Below are 19,988 nucleotides of genomic sequence, written 5' to 3' on the forward strand. Positions count from 1 at the left end.
CTTCCCCAAAGTCAAAATGATTCAGGACATTGAGGCTGCCATGACAACACAACTAAAGACACTCATAAAAGAGAACTTCCAGAACTTCTTCAGAAAGTGGCAAGAATGGTGGGATAAGTGTGTTTGAAGCGAGGGGGAATATTTTGAAGGGCATTTATGGCAAGATTTTTTTTTTATTTAAACAGTCACTGTATTGTTTGATCACACCTTGTACTTTTTGATGCTATTGTAAATGGAATTGCTTTTATAATTTCCTTTTCAGATTGTTCATTATTAGTGTTTAGAATACAAATGATTTTTGTGTTGACTTTGTATGCTGCCACTTTGCTGAATTAACATATTGTTTGTAACAGGTATTTATGTAGAATCTTTAGGATTTTCTATATGAAAGATCGTATCTGTGAACAGAGATAATTTTACTTCTTCCTTTCCAGTTTGGATGGCTTTTATTTCTCTTGTCTAATTGCTCTACTTAGAACTACTGTGATTCCCCGAAAATAAGACCTAGCTGGACAATCAGCTCTAATGCGTCTTTTTGAGCAAAAATTAATATAAGACCCTGTATTATATTATTATATTACATTACATTACATTACACTATATTATATTATATTATATTAGACTCAGTCTTATATTATAGTAAAATAAGACCAGGTCTTATATTAATTTTAGCTCCAAAAGACGCATTGGAGCCGATTGTCCAGCTAGGTCTTATTCTCGGGGAAACAGTACTAGCACTACGTTGAATAAAAGTAATGAAGGTAGACATCCTTGCCTTGTACCTGATCTAGAGGAAAAGTTTTCAGTCTTTCACCATTGAGTATGATGTTTGCTGTGGGTTTTTCATAGACAGCTTTTATTTTGTTGAGGTGGTTTCTTGCTATTATTAGTTTGTTGAGTGTTTTTTATAACGAAAGTGTGTTGAATTTTGTCAAATGCTTTTTCTGTATCAATTGTGATGATCATGTGGTGTTTTTTCCCCCTTCATTTTGTTAATGAGGCATATTATATTGATCAATTTTTATATATTGAACTATCCTTGCGTTCTAGGAATAACCATACTCACTCACTTGGTCATTATGTATAATCCTTTTGATATGCTTTTGAATTCAGTTTGCTAGTATTTTGTTGGGGATTTTTGCATCAGTGTTCATAAGGGATGTTGGTCTAGTTTTCTTCTAGTGTCTTTGTCTGAGTTTGGTGTCAGGGTAATGCTGGCCTCAGAATGAGTTAGGAAATATTCCCTGCTTTTTTGTTTTTGGGGAAAATCTGAGAAGGATGGTATTAGTTCTTTACATATTTGGAAGATTTTACCAATGAAGCCATGAGGTCCAGAGGTTTTCTTTGTTGGGAGATTTTTCATTACTGATTCAATATCTTTATATCTATTCAGGATTATCTATTTCTTCATAATTTAATCTTGGTAGATTTTATGTTTCCAGGAATTTGTCTAGTTCATATAGTTTATCCAATTTGTTGGCATATAGTTGTTCATAGTACTCTCTTACAATCTTTATTTCTGTGGAATCAGTAGTAATGTCCCCACTTTCATTTCTGGTTTTAGTGATTTGAGTATTCTCTTTCTTGCTTAGTCCATCCAGCTAAAGGTTTGTCAATTTTGTCGATCTTTACTAAGAACCAACTTTCAATTTCATTGATTCTTTTCTGTTGTTTTTCTGTTTTCTATTTCATTGATCTTTGCTCCAATGTTTATTATTTCATTCCTTCTACTAGCTTTGGGTTTAGTTTGAGATTTTTTTTTAATGTAAATATTTGTAGCTATAAATTTCCCTGTGAACACTGCTTTAATCGCATCCAACAAATTTTGGAATATTGCATTTTTGTTTTCATTTGTCTCTAAGTATTGTCTAACTTTCTTTGTGATTTCTTCTTTGATCCATTGGTCTACCTTGTGATTTCCCACAAACATACTCTTAAACAACTGATGGATTTGTGAATATCCCAATTTTTGTTGTTGACGTCTAATTTCATCCTATCGTGGTCAAAGATACTTTGTATATTTCAATCTATTGATACTTAATTTATAACCTAACATATGGTCTATCTTGTGAACTGTCCTATGTGCTCTTGAGAATATGTATGCCGCTGTTGTTGGGTAGAGTGTTCTGTATGCCTGTTACATCTAATTGTTCTTTGTGGTAAGTCCTCAGTTCCTTACCTATTTTCTCTCTTGGTTGTTCTGTTCATTATTGAGAGTGGGATATTAAGTCCCCAGTTATTGTAGAGGTATCTAGTTTTCTGTTCAGTTCTGTCTGTTTTCGCTTAATATATTTTGCTAGTATGTTATTATACCTAAGTGTTTATAATTGTTATATCTTCTTACTGTCTTATACCTTTTATTAATATATAATATCCTTCCTTATATCTTGTAATCTTTTTCGATTTAAAGTCTGTTTTTCTGTGTTAGTATAGCCATCCCTACTCTCTCTTCATTACTATCTGCGTGGAATATCTTTTTTTCATTCTTTTACTTTCAATCTATTTGTGTGTGTTTTTTTATCTCAGTTGAGTCTTGTAGAAAGCATACCATGTTTCCCCGAAAATAAGACCGGGTCATATATTCATATTTTCTCCAAAAGACACATTAGAGCTGATTGTCCGGCTAGGTCTTATTTTTGGGGAAACATGGTAGTATATCTGCAGTCAGGTCTTTTTTCAGGGACAGTTTCTGTTGATTTACTTTTTTTCCTTTGAATGGCCCATACTTTCCTGTTTCTTTGTGTGCCTTGTGATTTTTTTTGTTGAAAACTGGACATTTGAATCTAATAATGTTATCTCTGCAAATCAGATTTTCCCCCTTCCCCAGGGTTTGCTCTTTGTTATTGTTGTTATTGTTATGGGCTGTTTCTGTACCAAAGATCAGCCTGAGGTGTAAACTTAGGTCTTCTCAGGTCTTTTTTTGGGGGGGCCCTGTGCCTTCCCCTGAGCATACATGGTCACTTTCTAATTTTTCCCACATATTGGCTTTTAAATATGGTCTTTTAATGTCTCCTTCCTAAGAGGGGATAATAGAGAAAAATGAAAGAAAGGGAGAAAAGGGTACTGGCACTTTAAATTCCCTGTAAGTCACTTCAGTTGGAGGGGAATGACCATGCAACAATGGGTGGAGGCCCAACAACAATGGCCACTTTCCTCTTTGCACCTCTGTGATGAGAGGCAGCAATCACTGATCAGAGCACAACTCTCCAATATTTGCCCAACTTGAATGTGTGCAAGCTACTCCAGGAACATGTGCACAGCTGCCTGCCATGGGGATGGAGATGGGGGTGGTACTGTGCTAAGAAATAAAATTGACCAAAATTAACTACAATTTACCTTCCAAACTTTCTTCTGGAAGTTTCAAGCCTTCAATAGACTGCAGGGTTCCAAAATAGTTTCATTAGAGGGACTTTGCCAGTGTGGTTTTTGTCTAGGTGGGTAGACATTCCTCGTGCTTCCTACTCTGCTATTTTCCCAGAATCCTCTCACTTTTTAAAGGCAATTTGATTATTTTTTAAAGGCAAAAGAGACAGTATGTTGTGAGTCTATTCTTAGTTGAAATTTTGACATACACCTTACCATTCTGAACTCTGTTTACAAAGATTCAGCCAATGTGTTTGTGTGTGTGTGTGTGTGTGTGTGTGTAATGAGAGAAAACACAAATACCATGGAAATTATATATGTAGCTCTTCGTAAAGAGCCTAGACCTGTGCTATCCATTGCAGTAGCCACTAACCACATATGGCTATTTAGCATTTAAAATATGGCTATTGCAAAACAATTTTTTAATTTTGAAAACTTTTATGTATATTTGGAACAACTTTACTATGGGAATACACTTTTTCAGCTATGAATTTAATGAAACAAATACAGGTGAAGTGTTTCTGATGTAAAGAAGTATCCCAATTGAATGTACTATGGGAGCAAACTACTCACCAGATTTTGAAGACTAAGTACCACAAAAAAAGAATAAAATATCTCATTAGTAAATTTTTACTTTTATTATGTGTTGAAATATTAATATTTTTGATATAATGTGTTAAATAATTTATTTATCATAAGAAAACCAATATTGTAAGTGTGGTGATGGATGTTAACTAGATTTATTGTGATCATTTTGCAATATATTCAAATAATGAAACATGTTGTACACCTGAAATGAATATAATGTTAAGTCAGTTATACCTCAATTTTTCAAAAATGTTAATAGTATGTCCACATTAATTTTACTGTTTTGACTACAAGGAATTTTTAAATTACATATATGGCTTGCATTCTCTTTCTATTGGACAGCACTGGCCCAGGTTTTGTCTGATATGAGTTAAAAAAACACTGTACCCACAGCTTTACAATGTTACAGACACAGATAGAAGTAGTAGCTCTAGGGGCCGGCCTGGTGGCGCAGGCGGTTGGAGCTCCATGCTCCTAACTCTGAAGGCTGCCGGTTCGATTCCCACATGGGCCAGTGGGCTCTCAACAACCAAAAAAATAAATAAATAAATAAATAAATAAATAAATAAAGGTGAGGTTCATGCTAGAATCTTAAAAAAAAAAAAAAAAAAAAAAGAAGTAGTAGCTCTATGGAGTTATTAAGATTAGAGAATTCAGTATTGGGAATGTAGGAAAGGGAGCCGGGAGGGCCAATGCAGGACCAACTGATTAGAGGCAAAAGGTGGGCATTGGCAGGGTTTATTGCTTAAAAGCAACTACTGTCTGATTTGAAGTATGGATTGACTACACAATTATCACCACATAGCCATGCTTTCAATGTATAATCCAAGAAGTTAGTGTGTTTTTTTTAAAGAGTAAATATGGAAGTTGAAATAACAAAAGGATAAAATTAGAGAAACGTGTGGCCAGTTGCCTCAGTGGTTAGAGTGCAGTGCTCATAACACCAGGGTCAACAGTTTGATTCCCACATGGGCCAGTGAACTGCACCCTCCACAACTAGATTGAAAACAACTTGGAGTTGAGCTGCGCCCCCCACAGCTAGGTTGAAAACAGCGACTTGACATGGAACTGATGGGTCCTGGAGAAAACACACTGTTCCCCAATATATATTTTTTAAAAATTAGTGAAACAAAAATGATTAAATAATTAAGATGAGAAGCAGCAGGAGAATGAATTAAAGAAGAACAACTCAGAATTCAAAAGGAAAACAGTTACTTCTCTAAACGAAGAGTTTTAAATACCTTATACATGAACTCCTCCACCCCATTCCCGATACTAGATACAGGAACCAGTAAACCTACCTAAATTATATTTAAAATTTGGAGGGAACACTTTTTTTTAGGAGAATACAGTCAATAACTTCCATCAGATTTACAGAGCGATTTGTGTCCTACTCCCCCAATAGGTTTGTAATCATAACTATAAACATAAAACACTAAGCTCCTGATTAAGATGGAATAAAAGATACCACATTTGCCCTTTCATTAGAAACAACTAAATATCTGGACACAATATATTAAACAGTAGGTTTCAGATACTGGACATCAAGCATTCCAGGATAGTGATCTATGAGAGACAGCAACCAAATGAATTGAGCCATACAATTGTCCCAACTTATTGTCTGGAGGAAAAAAAATTTTTTTCAGGCCACAGTGCTGTAGGCAGGTACGCAGGTGGAGCCCAGGAGTCTCGAGTTGAGGAATTGAAGTCAAGAATCTGGATAGGCCAAGATATATAGTTTTCAAGGCAGAATACCAAAGAGAGAGCCGAAGATATACAGACTTTGCTCAAGTCTTCTGCAGAGTATTAATCAGTATATGCCTATAAGGTAACAACCCAAGGGAGGGGAAATAAATGCCAAAAAGGAGCAGAGTGAATACTCCATATATCTCATACAGGACGGGAATACTTTGTATTTCCACTAACCACGGAGGAAAGGCCTCATACTTCACAGGGCATCAGATGGAGTACTTAAAAGGACATTGTGTTAGTGGGACAAAATTAGCCTTAAATTAAGGTTCTGGTCTCAACTAACAAAGGTTCAGCACAAGCTTTGAAAGGAACAAACTATTTCCAAGTAACTTACCTTGATCCCAGGACAAAGTTCAAGAATATTTTAAGAATACAAAAAGATCTGGCTCCCAACAAGGTGAAATTCACAATGTCTGGCATCCAGTTGGAAATTATCAAGCATGCAGAGAAGCTGGAAAATGCAATCCATAATGAGAAAATCAATATAAATATACATGGAAATAACAAATAATAGAATTTAGTTCATAAGGACATTAAAATAGTTACACCTATATTCTATGGGTTTAAAGAAGTAGAGAAATTCTTGAACATTGAAAGATTTAAAAAAGACCCAAATCAAACTTTTAGAGACACAAGCTAGTGTTCGAGATGAAAGACACACTAGATAGGATTAACAGCAGATTCAACATTGCAGACTGGAAGATTAATGAACTTGAAGATATAGCATAGAAACTATCCAAAATGAAAAGTACTGAAAAAATGTGAACGGCTCTTCAGTGAATTGTGGAACTGTTGGACAACTTTAGGTAATGCAATATATTTGTAATTGGAGTCCTCAAAGGAGAGCAGAGAACAGGAAAAGTACTTGAAGAAACTGACTGAAAATTGTACAAATTTGATGACAACTATAAGCCCACAGATCCAAGAATCTCAATGGATGAAAAGCACAAGAAACATGAAGGAAACTACACCAAAGTACATAATAATTTATTAAAGGCAGACAAGGAAAAAAACATTATATATAAAGAAGATGACATCATATTTCTCATTAGATACAATGCAAGTGTGAAGACAGTGTGTAACACCTTTAAAGTACTGAAAGAAAAATCAACCTTGAATTTTTTTCCCAGCAAATATCTTTCAAATAACAATGGTGAAATAAGGACAATTTCAGACATAACAAAAGTTCAAAGAATTTATCACCAGTAGATTCATACTACGGGGCCGGCCGGGTGGCGCAGGCGGTTAGAGCTCCATGCTCCTAACTCCGAAGGCTGCTGGTTCGATTCCCACATGGGCCAGTGGGCTCTCAGTAGATTCATACTGCAAGAAGTGTTAAAGGAAGTCCTTCAAGGATAAGGAAAAAGATACTAGATGGAAATCTGGATCTACACAAAGGAATGGAGAATTAAAGTTTTCTTCAAGAGATAATTACTGCTTAAAAGAAAAACAAAATTAATCATGGGTTTTGTAATACATATAGAAGTGAAAACATGACAACAGTAGAACAAAGGCCAGGAAGGGGAAAATAAAAGTAAGTAAAATATAAAGTAAAAAGTGTGGAAGTAAAAGTGTATGACAACAATAGAACAAAAGCCAGGAGAGGGTAAAGGGAGTCTTACTGGTGTAAGATTTTCACCCTGTACATAAAGTGGTATATTTCTTTAATGTAGAATGTAATAATTTAAAGATTCGTGTATATGATAAATCATAAAGCAGTTGCAAAAATTTTTTTAATTGGTAAGCTAACAGGAGATATAATGGAATCATAAAAATTCTCAACTTAAAAGAAGACAAGAAAAGGAGAACAAAGAATAGTTGGGACAAACTGAAGACAAATAGCAAGATGGTACATTTTAAACCAATCACATCAATAATTACACTCCATGAAAATTGTCCAAACACTGCAATTAACATTAAAGTGGATAAGAGCATCTGAGATGTTGCTCCCTGGTATATATTGTCAGTTTGACTCAAATAAGCTCTTATAAAATTTTTTTAAAAAACACATTAAGGTGGATTTAAAAAATCCCAGGTCCCAACCATATGCTGCTTATAAGAAAACTAGTTTAATAAAAGACTCAAATAGGTAATGCAAAAACTTTTTTAAAAAGATGGCCTCTTACCTCTGATGTAAAGAAAACTGGAGAAGCTATATAAATAGCAGACAGAGTAGATTTCAGAACAAAGCATAATACCAGGGAAAAGATAATGATCAAAGGGTCAATTCATTAAGAAGCCATGACAATCTTATGTTTCTGTGACTAACAATAGGTCTTTGAAATACACGAAGGAAAAACTGACAAAAATGTAAAGAGAAACACAATTGTTGCAATTATAATCAAAGATTTCAACACCTCTCAATAACTGAAAAAGTGTAGAATATGAATACACCTAAAACTAAGAATGTTATATGTCTAGTGTACCTTAATAAAAAAGAAAAGGTTATAAGAAACTTAAACTACAGTATGAACCAATTTAATATAATTGGCTTTTATATAGTACTCAGCAGCAGCAGAAAACATTTTTTTCAAGTGTAAAAGGGAGCTTTATCACCATTTGATAAGATACAACATCCATTTATGATTAAAACACTTACTAAAATTGGTATAGAAGGAAAATACCTCAACATAATAAAGGCCATATACGACAAGCCCTCAGCTAATCTCATAATTAATGGTGAAAAGCTGAAGCCCTTTGCTCTACGTTCAGGAACACGACAAGGTTGTCCCCTATCACCTCTGCTTTTCAACATAGTGTTGGAAGTCCTTGCCAGAGCAATCAGGCAAGAGAAAGAAATAAAAGGCATCCAAATTGGGAATGAAGAAGTTAAATTGTCACTCTTTGCAAATGACATGATGCTATATATAGAAAACCCTAAAGACTCCACCAAAAAGCTATTAGAAACAATCAATGAATACAGTAAAGTTGCTGGCTACAAAATCAACGTACAAAAGTCCATTGCTTTCCTATATACCAACAATGAAATCTCAGAAAAAGAAATAGAAAAAACAATTCCTTTTGCAATTGCAGCACAAAGAATAAAATACCTAGGGATAAACTTAACCAAGGATGTGAAGGATTTATATGCTGAAAACTATAAGACATTTTTGAAAGAAATTGAAGAAGACACAAAGAAATGGAAAGACATTTCGTGCTCATGGATTGGAAGAATCAACATAGTTAAAATGGCCATATTACCCAAAGCCATATACAGATTTAATGCAATCCCCATCAAAATCCCAATGGCATTTTTTAAAGAAATAGAACAAAAAATCATCAGATTTGTTTGGAACCACAAAAGACCCCGAATAGCCAAAGCAATATTTAAAAAAAAGAACAATACTGGAGGTATCACACTCCCTGATTTTTGCTTGTACTACAGGGCTACAATAATCAAAACAGCTTCGTATTGGCGGAAAAACAGACACATAGACCAATGGAATAGAATTGAGAACCCAGAAATAAAACCACATAAATATGGACAGATAATTTTTGACAAAGAAGCTAAAAACATACAATGGAGGAAAGACAGCCTCTTCAATAAATGGTGCTGGCAGAATTGGATAGCTACGTGCAAAAGAATGAAACTGGACTGCTATCTGTCACCATGTACCAAAATTAATTCAAAATGGATCAAAGACTTAAGCATAAGACCTGACACAATAAACTGCATTGAAGAAAATATAGGTACTAAACTTATGGACCTTGCGTTCAAGCAGCATTTTATGAATTTGACTCCAAAGGCAATGGAAGTAAAAACTAAAATAAACAAATGGGATTATATGAAACTGAAAAGCTTCTGCACAGCAAAAGAAACTATTGACAAAATAATGAGGCAACCAACTGAATGGGAGAAGATTTTCGCAAACAGTGCCTCTGATAAGGGGCTAATATCCAAAATATACAAGGAACTCATGAAACTCAACAACAAAAAAACAAACAACCCAATTGAAAAATGGACAGAGGACCTGAAGAGACATTTCTCCAAAGAGGATATACAAATGGCAAATAGACATATGAAAAAATGCTCAACATCGCTAATCATCAGAGAAATGCAAATGAAAACCACAATGAGATATCACCTCACCCCAGTCAGAATGGCTTTCATCAACAAGACAAATAGTAACAAGTGTTGGAGAGGCTGTGGAGAAAAAGGAACTCTCATACACTGTTGGTGGGAATGCAGACTGGTGCAGCCTCTATGGAAGGCAGTGTGGAGGTTCCTCAAGAAATTATGAATAGAATTACCATACGACCCAGCAATTGCTCTCCTGGGTATCTACCCAAAAAATCTGAAAGCATCTCTCTATAGAGACACGTGTACTCCAATGTTCATTGCAGCTTTGTTTACAGTGGCCAAGACATGGAAACAACCAAAATGTCCTTCGATAGATGAATGGATAAAGAAGTTGTGGTATATATACACAATGGAATACTATTCGGCGTTAAGGAAAGATGATATAGGAGCATGGATGGATCTTGAGAGTATAATGCTAAGTGAAATAAGTCAGACAGAAAAAGCAGAGAACCCTATGATTTCACTGATATGTGGTATATAAACCAAAAACAACAAAAGAACAAGACAAACAAATGAGAAACAAAAACTCATAGACACAGACAAGTAATTTAGTGGTTACCAGAGGGTAAGGGGGTAGGGGGTGGGTGATGAGGGTAAGGGAGATCAAATATATGGTGATGGAAGGAGAACTGACTCTGGGTGGTGAACACACAATGGGATTTATAGATGATGTAATACAGAATTGTACACCTGAAATCTATGTAACTTTACTAACAATTGTCACCCCAATAAATTTAATTTAAAAAAAAAAGGGAGCTTTATCAAGATAGTTCATATTCTGGGCAACAAAACAAAATCAATACATTTAAAAGTACTAAAATCACACCAACTATGTTCTTTGACAACAAAATTAAATTAGAAATTGATAATAAAATAGTCTCTGGGAAATCTCCCAATATTTGGGAACTAAATAACATACTCCTGCATAGCCCATGAAACAACAAAGAAGCAAAGGGGGAAATTAGGACTTTGAACGGAATGAAAAGTGAAAACATAGCATACCAGAATTTGAAGGCTACAGCTAAAGTAGAACTTAGATGAAATTTTATAATGTAAATGCTTATATTTGAAAAGGAAGATCTCAAATCAATGACATGAGCTTCCACCTTAAACTAGAAAATAAAGAGTAAATGAAACTCAAATTAAGCAGAAGAAAGGAAATAATAAAGATGAGAGTAAAAATCAATGAAATTGATAAACCTCTAGCTAGACTGATTAGGAAAAAAGATGACAAAAATTACCAGTATCAGGAATGAGAGAGGTGACATAACTACAGATATTAAATATGTTAAAAAGACAGAATATTATGAATAATAAATTCAACAATTTAGATGAAATAGACAAATACCTTAAAAGACAAATCTGCTAAAATCTCACTCAAGAAGAAATAGGATGGATGTTAATTACATTTAATGTAGTGATCATTTTGCAATATATACAAATACTTAATCGTGTTGTTCACCTGAAACTAATATAATGTTACATGTCAATTATATCTCAATTTTTAAAAAGTGGAAAATATATGTTACTTTATTAGCTAGGTAACATATTAAAGAATTTGGATTTGTTGTTTGAAACCCCACAAAGAAAATACCAAGCTCAGATAACTAGTAGTGAATTCTACCGTACATTTAAGGAAGGAAAAAGCCCAGTTCCTCACAGTCTTCCACAAAACTGAATAGGACAGAATACCCCCTTACTCGAGGAAGCCAATTAGTGTATTTCTTCACACTAATGGAGTACAAAAGAAAAAGTGTGATCTTCTTGCTCAAAGAATATTGACAAAATATAACATCCATTCCTGATAAACTCTCAGCAAATTAAGAATAGTAATTTATGAAGAACTACATCAAAATTATCTAATGTTGAAACATTTAGTGCTTTCCCTGTACAGTCAGGAAGAAGGCAATGGTGTTCAACATTGTACTGAATGTTCTAACCAGTGCAGTGAGTCAAGAAAAAGAAATAGTAAAGATGCACAGGATCACACCAAAATTAAAAATAAATTATAGAACAATCAACCTCAAGAATCATCTGATGACTAGTTGAACAGAAACCCTATAACTAAGGATATCAAGAAGAGGCCACATCAAGACTGATAGGAGGGGCAGAGATGAGAAACTTGCTAACCCCAAACCCATAGACAGTGGTTGAATGCTGCGAGGAACACGTTAGTGGCAGAGGTTCTGCCTGAAGAGGGAAGGGTCCCAGGCCCATTCCAGTCTCCCCAGCCCAGGGGTACTATGCTGGAAAGAAGAGTTCTCATGGCATCTGGCAGTGAAAATGAGCGAGGACTCTGTCTGCCCTTCCTGGTGGGGCAGAAGGTGGCTGGTAACCCAGTCTCCCTCTTTTAGACCCCCCCACATGGACTCGCTCACTGACAGACACTCACCTGTTCTCTGGTAGAGAGGTGGCAGCTTGAGAGGCCCAGGGACATGCAGGGAAGGACTGAGTTGTGTGGCTTCACTGCGAGAGCTAGAGGGACAGGAGCCTTTGTTGTCCCTGTGTGGAGCCTGACACACGTGTGGAGTATAGGAGGTCACCATCTTTTCAGTGTTAAGCCCTCCCCCAAAGGGCCAGGTCTGGGACTGCATTGGTCTAGTGGGAAATGTGTGCACACACTGCTTTGGTGGCATCCTGGCTCACTGTTCCTGCATAGCTGGTGCTACATCATCTGGGAAGCTCTTGACTCCTGGGCTGCTCACCCTGCCCCATAGGCTGCAGAAGCTTTTTGCCCACGCTGTGGGCTGAGGACCCAGGAAACATTTGCTGGTGGATGGTAATAACCCAAGGCCTGTGCTGCATTGTCTCTTGGGCAGCTCTCAGGAATTTGCAAGCCTGAGATGGTGGCTGGATGCTGTGTTCTAATGGCATTGTGCAAAGTTGTCACAGGCTGGGCACTGGTGTAAGAACTGAATCTGCATTAACTTTGTAAAAACTACGAGCCACATCTCGTGACTCCCTGGGTCTCCAACCTACCCAGCTAGTGCTTCATTGCCAAGGGCACTCTCAACACTGGGTCAACCAGCCTGCCTGGCCTTTGCACCTGAGGAGGCTCTTTTAACGGCTGGGCCTTATGGGCAGTGGCAGGTAGCAATAGGCCTAGGGGGTCCTGGACCTTTTGCTAAGCTGCCTCGGGCCCACTATTGGTAGCAGCCAGCTTCAGTTCACAGTGAGGCCATCCCCACATGACTCCAGGTCCAGCATAGGCAGCAGCCAACACATATAGCTTTGTGGCTTCTACCAGGTAGTCACAGGAAAGGTTGAAATTGGCCTGCATGGGAACCCCTTCCAAGAGGCACCAGAAATAACACACCCAGAGGCCAGTTTCAGATGACACTGGAGCATTACCTGGTTAGCCCCACAAGTGGCACACCAAAAGGGAGGGTCTCAACAGGCACAAGAGCCATGGGGGCAAAGCCTCCTCTGAGGGATCAGCTCCCACACAGCCAATCCTCACAGTCAGCCTGGGAATCAGTCCAACACACTGATGTGCGCTTAAAGCAATCAAGGCTCAACTACAACAGGAGAACACACACAACACATTCAAGGGACACTCCTGGAATACACACACAGGATCAGGGAGACTGTGCCATTGGACCACAAAGGAAACATGCTACATAAAGCCAACCAGCAAAGATTGAGAGACATAGGAGATCTACCTAATACATAGAAGCAAACAGAGAGGCAGCCAGAATGAGGAAACAAAGAATATGTCCCAAATAAAAGAACAGGAGAAACCTCCAGAAAGTTAACTAAATGGAAGGGAGGAAACCAAGTTACCAGAGACAGGGTTTAAAACACTAATTATAAGGATGCTTAAGGAACTTAGTAAGACTTTCAACAAAGAGACAGCAAGCATAAAGAAGGACACAGAAACCATAAAAAAGAACCAATCAGAAATAAAAAATACAATAACTGAAATAAAGACCACACTAAAAGGAATCAACAGCAGATTAGAAGCAGAGGATCAAATCAGTGATTTAGAAGACATGGTAGCAGAATACACCCAATCAGAGCAACAAAAAGAAAAAGGAATGAAAAACAATGAAGACAGTTTAAGGGACCTGTGGGACAGCATTAAGAGTAACAATATTTGCATCATAGGAGTATCAAAAGGAGAAGAGAGGAAACAAGGGCTCAAGAACCTATTTGGAGAAATAATGACTGAAAACTTCCCTACCCTGGTGAAGGAAATAAATATACAAGCCCAGGAAGTGCAGAGAGTCCCAAACAAGATGAACCCAAACAGGCCCATACCAAGACACATCATAATTAAAATGGCAAAGGTTAAAGACAAAGAGAGGATCCTATAAGCAATAAGAGAAAGACAACCAGTTACTCACAAGGGAGATTCTTCCATAAGACTATCAGCTGATTTTTCAAGAGAAACTTTGCAGGCCAGAAGGAAGTAGCAGGAAATATTCAAAGTGATGAAAAACAAGGGCCTACAACCAAGACTATGCTACCTAGCAAGGCTATCATTTAAAATTGAAGGAGAGTTAGAGAGCTTCCCAGACAAGAAAAAGCTAAAGGAATTCATTACCACCAAGCCAGTATTACAAGAAATGTTAAAAGGATTTCTTTAAGCAGAGGAAAGGAGAGAACAAACTATCAAAGATAAAAAATATGAATAATAAAATGGTAATAACTATGCACCTATCAATAATCACTTTAAATGTAAATTGATTAAATGCTCCAATCAAAAGACATAGAGTAGCTGAGTGGATAAGAAAACAAGACCCATGCATATGCTGTCTACAAGAGACCCACCTCAGATCAAAAAACACACAGACTGAAAGTAAAGGGATGGAAAAAGATATTTCATGCAAATGGAAACAAGAAAAAGGCTGGAGTAGCAATACTTATATTGTACAAAATAGATTTTATTTTATTTTATTTTATTTTATTTATTTATTTATTTATTTATTTTTTTTTTTTTTTTTTTACAGTGAAAAACGTTTGTATTTAGAATTAGCCAGCTGGACTCAGTTTAGATGATCCCAATTTTGTTGGCAACATCCAAAGCATCGTAGTCAGGAGCCAGCCGAACATATGCCTTCTTCTCTCCATCAGGCCTGATCAGGGTGTTGACCTTGGCCACGTCAATGTCATAGAGCTTCTTCACAGCCTGTTTGATCTGGTGCTTGTTGGCCTTGACATCCACAATGAACACAAGTGTATTGTTGTCTTCTATCTTCTTCATGGCCGACTCGGTAGTTAGGGGGAATTTGATGATAGCATAGTGGTCAAGCTTGTTTCTCCTGGGAGCTCTCTTCCGGGGGTATTTAGGCTGCCTCCGGAGCCGCAGTGTCTTGGGCCTTCGGAAGGTGGGTGACGTCCGGATCTTCTTTTTTTTGTGGCTGTGGACGCCTTTTAGGACGGCTTTCTTTGCCTTCAAAGCCTTCGCTTTGGCTTCGGCTTTGGGAGGGGCAGGGGCTTCCTTCTTCGCTTTCGGCGCCATCTTCGTGAAAAGGTACAAAATAGATTTTAAAATGAAGACTGTAATAAGAGACAAAGAAGGACATTACATAGTAATAAAGGGATCAATACAACAAGAAGGCATAACCCTGGTAAACATCTATGCACCCAGCATAGGAGCACCTAAATATATAAAATAAATATTGACTGACATAAAGGCAGAGATAAAAAGTAACACAATCATAGTAGGGGACTTTAACTCCCCACTGGCACGAATGGACAGATCTTCCAGACAGAAAACTAACACGGAAGTAGAGGCCTTAAATGATGTAGTGGACCAGATGGATTTAATTGATATTTTTAGAGCATTTCACCTTAAAGCAGCAGAGTTCATTTCAAGTGCACATGGAACATTTTCCAAGATAGACCACATGTTAGGTCACAAAACAAGTCTCAATAAACTTAAGAAGATTGAAATCATATGAAGCGTCTTCTCTGACTACAGTGGTATGAAACTAGAAATCGACTACAAGAAAAAAAAACTGAAAACACACAAATGAATGGAGACTAAATAACATATTATTAAATAATGAATGTGTCAGCAATGAGATCAAGGAAGAAATCAAAAGATACCGTGAAACAAATCAAAATAAAAACACAATGACCCAAAATCTATGGAACACAGAGAAAGCAGTCCTAAGAGGGAAATTCAGAGCAATGCAGGCCTACCTAAAGAAACAAGAAAAATCTCAAATCAGCAGTCTATCTTTATACCTAAGGGAACCGGAAAAAGAATTGAGTACAAGGAAGGAAGTAACAAAGATCAGAGTGGAAAGAAACAAAATAGAGACTAAAGAACAATGCAAAAGATCAATGAAACAAAGAGCTGGTTTTTGAAAAGGTAAAATTGACAAAGCTTTAACCAGACTCATCAAGAAAAAAAGAGAGGGTACCCAAATAAATAAAATCAGAAGTGAAAGAGGAGAAGTGACAACTGACACCACAGAAATACAAAAAAAAAAAAAAAAAAAAAAAGATTAAGAAAATATTACAAGCAACTATATACCAACAAATTAGACAATCTGGAAGAAATGGATAAATTCCTAGAAGGATACAATCTTCCAAGGCATAAAATCAAGAAGAAACAGAAAATCTGAACAGTCCAATTACTACGAATGAAATTGAATCAGTAATAAACAAGCTCCCTACAAACAAAAGTCCTGGACCAGATCACCTTACAGGTGAATTTTACCAAACATTACAAAAAGAGTTAACACCTATTCTCCTCAAACTATTCCAAAAAATCCAGGAGGAGGGAAGGCTCCCAAGCTCATTTTATGAGGCCAAAATCACCCTGATTCCAAAACCAGACAAAACCATTATAAAAAAGAAAACTATTGGCCAATATCCCTCATGAACATAGGGGGAAAAATCTTCAACAATATGTTAGCAAACCGAATTCAGCAGTACGTTGAAAGATCATACACCATGATCAAGTGCAACTCTTTCCTGGTATGCAAGTTTGGTTCAATATTTGTAAATCAATTAAAGTGATAAACCACATAAAAAACGAATAATAAAAATCAGATAGTCATATTGACAGATGTAGAACAAGCATTTAACAAAACCCAGCATCCATTTATGATAAAAACTCTCAGTAAAGTGGGAATAGAGGTAACATATCTCAACGTATTAAAGGTCATATATGACAAATCCACAGCTAACATTATACCCAATGGGGAAAAGCTAAAAGCATTTCCCTTAAGATCAGGAACAAGAAAAGGTGCTCACTTTCACCACTTTTATTCAACATAGTACTGGAAGTTCTAGCCACAGCAATCAGACAAGTAAAAGAAATAAAAGGCATCCAAATTGGAAAGGAGGAAGTAAAATGGCAATTATTTGCAGATGACATGATACTACATATAAAGAACCCCAAAGATTCCACCAAAAAACTATTAGAACTGATAAGTGAATTTAGTAAAGTAGCAGGATACAAAATTAATATTCAGAAATTGATTGGTTTTTTTATACACCAATAACGAGCTATCAGAAAGATAAATTAAGAAAACAATCCCATTTATAATTGCATTTAAAAAATACTTAGGAATAAGTTTAACCAGAGAAATAAAAGACCTATACTCAAAAAATTATAAGACATTGAAGAGAGAAAATAAAGAAGATACAAATAAATGGAAACATATACCATGCTCATGGATAGGAAGAATCGACATAATTATAATGTCCATACTTGCCAAAGCAATATATAGATTCAATGCAATCCCTATTAAAATACCAATGGCATTTTTCACAGAACTAGAACAAATAATCCTAAAATTTATATGGAAATATAAAAGACTCCAAATAACCATAGCAATTCTGAGAAATAAGAACAAGCTGGAGGTATCACACTACCTGATATCAAATTATACTACAAGGCTATAGTAATCAAAACAGCATGGTACTGGCATAAAAACAGACACATAGATCAATGGAACACAATAGAGAGCCCAGAAATAAATGGTCATTTATGACAAAGGAAGCGAGAATATACAATGGGGTAAAGACAGTCTATTTAATAGATGGTGCTGAGAAAACTGGCCAGGTACATGTAAAAAGAAAACTGGATCATCTTCTTACACTGTATACAAGAATAAACTCAAAATGGATTTAAGACTTAAATGTAAGACCAAAAACCACAAAACTCCTAAACGAAAATACAGGAAGTAAACTCAGATATTACCTTTAGTAATATTTTTACTGATATATCTCCTCAGGTAAGGGAAACAAAAGAAAAAATAAACAAATGGGACTACATAAAACTAAAAGATTTTTCACAGCAAATGGAAACCATCAACAAAACAAAAAGATGTCCTACTAAATGGGAGAATATATTTGCCAGTGATATATCTGATAAGGGGTTAATATCCAAAATTTATATATATATATATAAAACTCATACAACTCAACAACACCAAAAAACCAAACAATCCAATTGGAAAAAATTGGCAGAGAACATGAACAGACAGTTCTCCAGAAATGACATACAGATGGCCAGTAGACATATGAAAAGATGCTCAACATCACTAATCATCAGAGAAATGCAAATAAAAACCACAATGAAATATCACCTCATACCTGTCAGAATGGTTATCATCAACAAACAAGTGCTTGAGAGGATGTGGAGAAAAAGGAACCCTTGTACACTGTTGGTGGGATTGCAAATTGATGCAACCACTATAGAAAACAGTATGGAGGTTCCTCAAAAAATGAAAAGTAAAACTATTTTGTGACTCAGAAATTCCACTCCTGGGTATTTATCCAAAGAAATCCAAAAGACTAATTTGAAAAAAATACATGTACCCCAATGCTTACTGCAGCACTATTCACAGTAGCCAAGATATGGAAACAACTAAAATGCCCATCAATAGATGATTGGATAAAGACATTGTGGTACATTTATAAAATGGAGTATTACTCTGCCATAAAAAAGAATGAAATCTTAACCATTTGCAACAACATGGTTGGACCTAGAGAATATTATGCTAAGTGAAATAAGTCATATTGAGAAAGACCATATGATCTTACTTATATGTGGAATCTAATGAGCAGAATAAACAAGCAAACAACAGAAATAGACTCATAGACACAGAAAAAAAACCTGATGGTTGCTAGATGGAAATGGGGTTGGGGATGGATGAAAAGGTGAAAGAATTAGAAAGTACAATTTGATAATAACAAGATAGTCACAGGGATGTGAAATACAGTACAGGGAATATAATCAATAATGTTGTAAAGACTATGTAAGGTGTCAGATGGTACTGGACTTATCAGGGGGATCACTTCTTAGATTATATAAACGCCTAACCACTGCACTGTATACCTGAAACTAATGTAAAATAATATTGAATGCAACTATAAATATATATATATGTGTATATATATATATATATATACATTATATATACATATATATATATATATATATATATATATATATATATATATATATATATATATATATACTGGAGGTGCCTATATATATATATACTGGAGGTGCCAAAAGAGTGCATACAAGTGGACACTTTGATCAACGTTGCTCAAGCTGTAATTTGCTGTAATCAGAAGTGTCTGGACACTGATGGTAACCATTTTGAGCACCTCTTGTAATTGCAGAAGTCAAACATGACTTGTATTCATCTTTTGTTACCAGTATGTATTATTACAATTTTAATACAGTTTTCCTTTCTTGAAATGTGTATACTTTTTTTGAGATATATATGTAATTTCCTTTAATACTCTTGGAACCAGCTTTATCATCTTTCTCGTTCCATCATTAATGAGTTAATACATTTTTGACATGATTTCATTCTATTTGTATGAAAGCCATATTTTAAATATTTTTAATATTTTATTTTGATATGATTCCATTGAGATGCCCAAGTGGGCACTTCTTAACGAGTGCTAGAAGTGCACTTCATGGAATATTTAAGCCCATGAATACCTGATTTTGTTTTTTGTCCTCCCTCCCCCCAATGAATCCCAAGAAGAAATATAACTATTTGTTCTTTATCTCTCTTTATTTGTGAACCAGTGCTTTTATTTTTGTTTCTGGTTCTTGGCCAGACTTGGTTCTAGTTCTGATTTGCACATAGTTGATTAGGTATTATCACTTAATGATAGCAACAACTGGGAATCTGATTTTATTGCCTGAACATTTGGTTATCAATATCAGCATGATAGGGATTTTATAGTCTGTTAACTAATAGACAAAATATGGTTT

The 19,988-nt window shown here is 35.8% G+C and overlaps 3 protein-coding genes across 4 annotated transcripts in view; 2 read left to right on the top strand and 1 right to left on the bottom strand.

Annotated features, from left to right (window-relative positions):
* Nucleotides 1-19,988, top strand: part of SNRPE (small nuclear ribonucleoprotein polypeptide E) — a gene marked incomplete at its 5' end in the record, with an annotated part of 52,915 nt that overhangs the window by 21,293 nt on the left and 11,634 nt on the right. The gene's annotated exons all lie outside the window — the stretch shown is intronic.
* SOX13 (SRY-box transcription factor 13) overlaps nt 1-19,988 on the top strand; it is a 205,908-nt gene that overhangs the window by 20,939 nt on the left and 164,981 nt on the right. The gene's annotated exons all lie outside the window — the stretch shown is intronic.
* LOC308487061 (large ribosomal subunit protein uL23-like) lies at nt 730-18,686 on the bottom strand. The gene has a single exon (XM_081024811.1). It carries the CDS (start codon nt 15,246-15,248, stop codon nt 14,778-14,780), a length of 471 nt encoding a protein of 156 aa, XP_080880937.1. The 5' UTR covers nt 15,249-18,686; the 3' UTR covers nt 730-14,777.

This window comes from Rhinolophus hipposideros (genome assembly GCF_964194185.1).
Source record: "Rhinolophus hipposideros genome assembly, chromosome: 19".
NCBI lineage: Eukaryota > Metazoa > Chordata > Mammalia > Chiroptera > Rhinolophidae > Rhinolophus > Rhinolophus hipposideros.

Coding starts and splice junctions, on each gene's coding strand:
- LOC308487061 (XM_081024811.1), bottom strand. CDS start 15,248: ATGGCGCCGAAAGCGAAGAAGGAAGCCCCTGCCCCTCCCAAAGCCGAA.